General features: G+C 36.9%; 1 protein-coding gene across 1 annotated transcript; it reads right to left on the bottom strand.

Annotated features, from left to right (window-relative positions):
• Positions 1-7,873, bottom strand: LOC107667710 (mucin-22-like). Its single transcript, XM_016459436.1, has 4 exons — positions 7,212-7,873; positions 1,931-2,050; positions 1,646-1,711; positions 1-1,372 (listed from the first exon to the last, which is right to left on the bottom strand). The coding sequence occupies exons 1-4, from the start codon at positions 7,504-7,506 to the stop codon at positions 459-461; spliced, it is 1,395 nt and encodes a 464-aa protein (XP_016314922.1). The 5' UTR covers positions 7,507-7,873; the 3' UTR covers positions 1-458.
• Positions 7,874-7,881: the final 8 nt, after the last annotated feature.

Below are 7,881 nucleotides of genomic sequence, written 5' to 3'. Positions count from 1 at the left end.
ACGAACACACTGAAGTGATTTTTACATTTTACATGCTTTGTAGTGTTGTACTTTCTGCAGTTGTGGTACCATTGGTGATACTTTCTATTGTAGTGACTTTTAAGGTGCTTTTAGTTGTTGTGGTGCTTTTGCAGCTGTGGTATCTGTTGTTGTACTTTCTGGAATTGTGGTGCTGCTGGTGGTGCTTGTTGTGGTCTCTGTTGTGGTACTTTCTACTTACTCCTGAACACTTCAATTTTATGCTGTGGATATATTCTTGATTCTTTAGATATTTTATCAGTGTAATGTAAGGATAACTTAATTAATTCATTAATTAATTATTATATATAATGCAAAATCTTCACATATGGTTACAGAAGGATGATTTAAATTATAAGATTAGTTATTTAAAATAACATAAATAATAGTAAAACAGCACTCATGGATTGTTACCGTTTCCATTCATTTAAAATGTATTTTTATTCGGTACCGATGGTGGTGCTGTCTGTTGTTCCATCTGTTTTGGTGCTTTCTGATGTTGCCGTCTCCGTTGTTGTATTTTCTGAAGTTGTGGTACCGATGGTGGTGCTTCCTGTTGTTGCTGTATCAATAGTGGTGCTGTCTGTTTTTGTCGCGTCTGTTGTTGTACTTTCTTGAGTTGTGGTACCGATGGTAGTGCTTTCTGTTGTTGTACTACCCATCGTGGTACTTTCTGTTGTTGTGGATTCAGTTGTGCTTTCTGTAGTTGTAGTATCTGTTGTGATTCTTTCAGTTGTTGTTGAAGTTTCTGCTGTTGTACTTTCTGGAGTTGTGGTACCAGTGGTGGTGCTTTCTGTTGTTGTACTACCCATCGTGGTACTTTCTGTTGTTGTGGATTCAGTTGTGCTTTCTGTAGTTGTAGTATCGGTTGTGATGCTTTCAGTTGTTGTTGAAGTTTCTGCTGTTGTACTTTCAAAAGTTGTGGTACCGGTGGTGGTGCTTTCTGTTGTTGTAATATCGATTGTGGTGCTGTCTGTTGTTACGGTTGTCTCTGCTGTTGTACTTTCTAGAGTGGTGGTACCAGTGGTGGTACTTTCTGTTGTCATAATGTCCGTTGTGGTGCTTCCTGTTGTTGTGGTCTCTGTGGTAGTACTTTCTTGAGTTGTGGTGCCAGTGGTTGCACTTTCTTTTGTGGTAGTCTCCATTGTGGTGCTTTCTGGAGTCGTGGTGCTTTCTGTTGTTGTAGTGTCCATTGTGGTGCTGTCTGTTGTTGTGGTGCTTTCTGCTGTTGTGGTCTCTGTTGTTGTACTTTCTTGAGTTGTGCTACCAGTCGTGGTGCTTGCTGTTGTTGTAGTATCCATTGTGGTGCTTTCTGTTGTTGTACTTTCTGGAGTTGTGGTAGTGGTGGTGGTACTTTCTGATGTTGTAGCGTCTGTTGTTGTGATCTCCACTGTTGTACTTTCTGGAGTTGTGGTAGTGGTGGTGGTACTTTCTGATGTTGTAGCGTCTGTTGTTGTGATCTCCACTGTTGTACTTTCTGGAGTTGTGGTAGTGGTGGTGGTACTTTCTGATGTTGTAGCGTCTGTTGTTGTGATCTCCACTGTTGTACTTTCTGGAGTTGTGGTACCGATGGTAGTGCTTTCTGTTGTTGTACTACCCATTGTGGTACTTTCTGTTATTGTTGTACTTTCTGTTGTTGTGGATTCAGTTGTGCTTTCTGTAGCTGTAGTATCTGTTGTGATGCTTTCAGTTGTTGTTGAAGTTTCTGATGTTGAACTTTCTGGAGTTGTGGTTCCAATGGTAGTGGTTTCTGTTGTTGTGGATTCAGTTGTGCTCTCTGTAGTTGTAGCATCTGTTGTGGTGCTTTCTGTTGTTTTACTTTCTGTTGTTGTAGTGTCTGATGTTGAACTTTCTGGTGTTGTGGTACCGGAGGTTGTACTTTCTGTTGTTGTCTCAGTTGTGATGCTTTCAGTTGTTGTTGAAGTTTCTGCTGTTGAACTTTCTGAAGTTGTGGTACCGGTGGTCGTGCTTTCTGTTGTTGTAGTATCCATCGTGGTGCTGTCTGTTGTTATTTTGGTCTCTGCTGTTGTACTTTCTAAAATGGTTGTACCGGAGGTGGTACTTTCTGTTGTCATAATGTCCATTGTGGTGCTATCTGTTGTTGTGGTCTCTGTGGTAGTACTTTCTAGAGTTGTGCTGCCAGTAGTTGTACTTTCGGTTGATGTGGTGGTCTCCACTGTGGTGCTTTCTGTTATTACAAAATAGTAAAATATTTACCAAACTTTGTTTAGCAATTTTAATACATAAAATGCAGCTCATAGTGCTTACCAAGAAATAAAAAAATACTACAAATAACAATAAAAACATATCACATTGACACTGCAACTTCAGACAGTAATTAAAACTGATATCAGAATGCTAAATTAATTGACACTGCAACTTCACACAATAATTAAAACTGATATCAGAATGATAAATTAATATTTTAAAAAGACTTTTCTTGACTTGTTTTGTTTTTTTAATGTAAGAGTGAGGCCTTTCTAATTTAAATTGGTTGACAGTTCCAAATTTTGGGGGTTTAGTGGCTAAAAGGATCACCACAGAGTCACTTAGGATGTATTGTATAGTTTACAAGAAGACCAGCCCTAGAAGATTTGAAAATATGATTTGGAACACATTAACATCAAAATAAATTCTTTGCTGAACTGGCAACCAATGTAATTATATTAAAACCATTAATATGGTCTCTCCTTCTTAATTTCATTAGTACTTTGACAGCTGAATTTTGTATCAATAGTAACTTAGGTATAAGACAGTGTACATAGCATTAAAGTAATCACGATGAGCAAAAATAATAAATAAAGAGTTTGTCGCTTGATTAATGTGAGATTTACAACTCTAATCATAGTCCATAATTACGCCTAGGATATTTACTTCTATCTTTCAGGAACAGCATATAGTTCTTAATATTTTATTGATACATAGTCACCTATTTTAATAAATTATTACCTTTCTCCCAATATACGTCTTGAATCAATTTAGAATATTACCGGAGAGACCAATTTCTAGTCTGTTCAGCAAAATTAAATAATCAAGTGTCAAATGATGCATTTAGGTCTAAGAGGATTAAGACTGATGCATTGCTCATATTGGTATTTCATCGCAAACTATTTACTACCTTAAATTACTTTACCTATTTAAAAATTATATGTTAGAAATTCGTCTGAGAATATTACAGAGAAAACAATGCAGTCTTTTCCCCCATAAATGTCAGCTTCACAACTGTACATTTTAGTGCATTGGAGAAACTTCCTGCCATTTAAACACCATACTTTAGGTGTAGGGTCAAGTTAGGAATATCACTGAGAAATAGTTTGCAAAATATTATTTTTATTAGCTCTCAATGGACACTTCCATTTTTATGCTGTAGATATATATTCTTGATTTTTCTATATAATTTTTATCAGTAATACGTACAGAAGCCTGAATTTATTATTATCATTATTTAATAGCAAAATCTTTACACCTTGTTACAGAAGGATGATTTAACAAATTGTAAGATTAATTATTTAAAATAACAAATAGTTGAAAAAAGCACTCTAGGATTGTTACCATTTTCATTAGTACATTTTTTAAATAAAATAATTGTCTTTCAGAGTGCACTGTTTGTATATAAAGTACCTCAATGTTGAGTTTATTCTTCCACTACATTTTATTAGATATGGATCTTATTTTAAGTTTCTGTGGAGCCACTATGTATAGAATTAATTTTAAGAAGACATTAAAACTAATATTGGCTTGTGTTAATTTCTGTAGTTCTCTCAGTTGTGGTGCTTTCTGCTATTGTGGTACCGGTGGTGGTGGTGCTGTCTGTTGTTCCTTCAGGTGTGGTGCTTTCTGATGTTGCCGTCTCCGTTGTTGTACTTTCTGGAGTTGTGGTACTGGTGGTTGTACTTTCTGTTTTTGTAGTGCTTTCCGTTGTTGTTACCTCAGTTGTTGTGCTTTCTGTTGGTGTAGTGTCTGCTGTTGTACTTTCTGAAGTTGTGGTACCAGTGGTGGTGCTTTCTGTTGTTGTAGTGCCCATCGTGGTGCTGTCTGTTGTTGTGGTGCTTTCTGTTTGTGTAGTGTCTGCTGTTGTACTTTCTTGAGTTGTGCTACCAGTTGTGGTACTTGCTGATGTTGTAGCGTCTGTTGTTGTGATCTCCACTGTTGTACTTTCTGGAGTTGTGGTAACGATGGTAGTGCTCTCTGTTGTTGGACTACCCATCGTGGTACTTTCTGTTATTGTTGTACTTTCTGTTGTTGTGGATTCAGTTGTGCTTTCTGTAGTTGTAGTATCGGTTGTGATGCTTTCAGTTGTTGTTGAAGTTTCTGCTGTTGAACTTTCTGAAGTTGTGGTACCAGTGGTGGTGCTTTCTGTTGTTGTAGTATCCATTGTGGTGCTGTCTGTTGTTATTGTGGTCTCTGCTGTTGTACTTTCTAGAGGGGTGGTACCGGAGGTGGTACTTTCTGTTGTCGTAATGTCCGTTGTTGTACTTTCTGTTGTTGTGGACTCTGTGGTAGTACTTTCTGGAGTTGTGGTGCCAGTGGTTGCACTTTCTGTTGTGGTGGTCTCCATTGTGGTGCTTTCTGTTGTTGTAGTGTCCATTGTGGTGCTGTCTATTGTTGTGGTACTTTCTGATGTTGTAGCGTCTGTTGTTGTGATCTCCACTGTTGTACTTTCTGGAGTTGTGGTACCAATGGTAGTGATTTCTGTTGTTGATGTACTTTCTGTTGTTGTGGATTCAGTTGTACTTTCTCTAGTTGTAGTGTCTGCTGTTGTACTTTCTGGTGTTGTGGTACCGGAGGTTGTACTTTCTGTTGTTGTCTCAGTTGTCATGCTGTCTGTTATTATTGTTGTCTCTGCTGTTGTACTTTCTGGTGTTGTGGTACCGGAGGTTGTACTTTCTGTTGTTATCTCAGTTGTGATGCCTTCAGTTGTTGTTGAAGTTTCTGCTGTTGTACTTTCAAAAGTTGTGGTACCGGTGGTGGTGCTTTCTGTTGTTGTAGTATCGATTGTGGTGCTGTCTGTTGTTATGGTTGTCTCTTCTGTTGTACTTTTTAGAGTGGTGGTACCAGTGGTCATACTTTCTGTTGTCGTAATGTCCGTTGTGGTGCTTCCTGTTGTTGTGGTCTCTGTGGTAGTACTTTCTGGAGTTGTGGTGCCAGTGGTTGTACTGTCTTTTGCGGTGGTCTCCATTGTGGTGCTTTCTGGAGTCGTGAGGCTTTCTGTTGTTAAATAATAGTAAAACATTTACCAAACTTTGTTTAGCACTTTTAATACATAAAATGCAGCTCATAGTGCTTAACAACAATTTAAAAACTACAAACAAACAAATATAAATTTGCCACATTGACACTGCAACTTCACACAATAATTAAAACTGATATCAGAATGATAAATTAATATTTTAAAAAGACTTGTCTTGACTTGTTTTGTTTTTTTAATGGAAGATTGAGGCCTTTCTAATTTAAATTGGTTGACAGTTCCAAATTTTGGGGGTTTATTTTTTTTTATATATGAAAGAGTGAAGCCTTTCTAATTTAAATTGGTTGACAGTTCCAAATTTTGGGGGTTTAGTGGCTAAAAGGATCACCACAGAGTCACTTAGGATTTATTGTATAGTTTGCCAAATGACCAGCACTAGAAGATCTGAAACTTTGATTTGGAACACATTAACATAAAAATCAATTCTTTGCTGAACTGGCAACCAATGTAATTGTATTAAAACCATTAATATGGTCTCTCCTTCTTAATTTCATTTGTACTTTGACAGCTGAATTTTGTATCAATTGTAACTTAGGTATAAGATAGTGTACATAGCATTAAAGTAATCAAGACGAGCAAAAATAATAAATAAAATGTTTGTCGCTTGATTAATGTGAGATTTTAACTAAAATCATAGTCCATAATTACACCTAGGTTCTTTACTTCTATCTTCTATTTTCAGGAACAGCATAGAGTACCTAATATTTCATTGATACATAGTCACCTATTTTAATACATTATTACCTTTCTCCCAATATACGTCTTGAATCAATTTAGAATATTACCAGAGAGACCAATTTCTAGTCTGTTAAGCAAAATTAAATAATCAAGTGTCAAATGATGCATTTAGGTCTAAGAAGATTAAGACTGATGCATTGCTCATATTGGTATTTCATCGCAAACTACTGTATTTACTACCTTAAATTACTTTACCTATTTAAAAATTATATGTTAGAAATTGTTCTGAGAATATTACAGAGAAAACAATGCAGTTTTTTCCCTCTTAAGGTTCAGCTTCACAACTGTACATTTTAAAGCATTGGAGAAACTTCCTCCCATTTAAACAAGACACTTTAGGTGTAGGGTCAAGTTAGGAATATCACTGGGAAACAGTTTGCAAAAGATTATTTTTATTAGCTCTCAATGAACACTTACATTTTTATGCTGTAGAGATATATTCTTGATCTTCTATAGAAATTGTATCAGTGTTATGGATAGAAGACTTAATTTAATATTTTTATTATTATTATTATTAAATAGCAAAATATTCTTACATTGTTACAGAAGGATGATTTAATAAATTGTTAGATTAATTATTTAAAATAAAAGATAATTGAAAAAAGCACTCTGGGATTGTTACCATTTTTATTAATACATTTTTTAAATAAAATAATTGTCTTTCAGAGTGCACTGTTTGTATATAAAGTACCTCAATGTTGAGTTTATTCTTCCACTACATTTTATTAGATATGGATCTTATTTTAAGTTTCTGTGGAGCCACTATGTATAGAATTAATTTTAAGAAGACATTAAAACTAATATTGGCTTGTGTTAATTTCTGTAGTTCTCTCAGTTGTGGTGCTTTCTGCTATTGTGGTACCGGTGGTGGTGGTGCTGTCTGTTGTTCCTTCAGGTGTGGTGCTTTCTGATGTTGCCGTCTCCGTTGTTGTACTTTCTGGAGTTGTGGTACTGGTGGTTGTACTTTCTGTTTTTGTAGTGCTTTCCGTTGTTGTTACCTCAGTTGTTGTGCTTTCTGTTGGTGTAGTGTCTGCTGTTGTACTTTCTGAAGTTGTGGTACCAGTGGTGGTGCTTTCTGTTGTTGTAGTGCCCATCGTGGTGCTGTCTGTTGTTGTGGTATCTGTTGTTGTACTTTCTTGGGTTGTGCTACCAGTTGTGGTACTTACTGTTGTTGTAGTATCCATTGTGGTGCTTTCTGTTGTTGTACTTTCTGGAGTTGTGGTAATGGTGGTGGAACTTTCTGATGTTGTAGCGTCTGTTGTTGTGATTTCCACTGTTGTACTTTCTGGAGTTGTGGTAACGATGGTAGTGCTCTCTGTTGTTGGACTACCCATCGTGGTACTTTCTGTTATTGTTGTACTTTCTGTTGTTGTGGATTCAGTTGTGCTTTCTGTAGTTGTAGTATCGGTTGTGATGCTTTCAGTTGTTGTTGAAGTTTCTGCTGTTGAACTTTCTGAAGTTGTGGTACCAGTGGTGGTGCTTTCTGTTGTTGTAGTATCCATTGTGGTGCTGTCTGTTGTTATTGTGGTCTCTGCTGTTGTACTTTCTAGACTGGTGGTACCAGAGGTGCTACTTTCTGATGTCGTAATGTCCGTTGTGGTGCTTTCTGTTGTTGTGGTCTCTGTAGTAGTACTTTCTGGAGTTGTGGTGCCAGTGGTTTCACTTTCTGTTGTTGTAGTGTCTGTTGTTGTACTTTCTGGAGCTGTGGTAACGGTGCTGGTACTTTCTGTTGTTGTAGTGTCTGTTGTTGTGGTTTCCACTGTTGTACTTTCTGGAGTTGTGGTACCAGTTGTGGTACTTTCTGTTGTCGTAATGTCCGTTGTTGTGCTTTCTGTTGTTGTGGTCTCTGTGGTAGTACTTTCTGGAGTCGTGGTGCC

Source organism: Sinocyclocheilus anshuiensis, unplaced genomic scaffold (assembly GCF_001515605.1).
Source record: "Sinocyclocheilus anshuiensis isolate Anshui unplaced genomic scaffold, SAMN03320099.WGS_v1.1 scaffold493, whole genome shotgun sequence".
NCBI classification, from domain to species: domain Eukaryota; kingdom Metazoa; phylum Chordata; class Actinopteri; order Cypriniformes; family Cyprinidae; genus Sinocyclocheilus; species Sinocyclocheilus anshuiensis.
The sequence above is the reverse complement of the archived record's forward strand: the minus strand, read 5'-3'. Positions and strand labels throughout refer to the sequence as shown.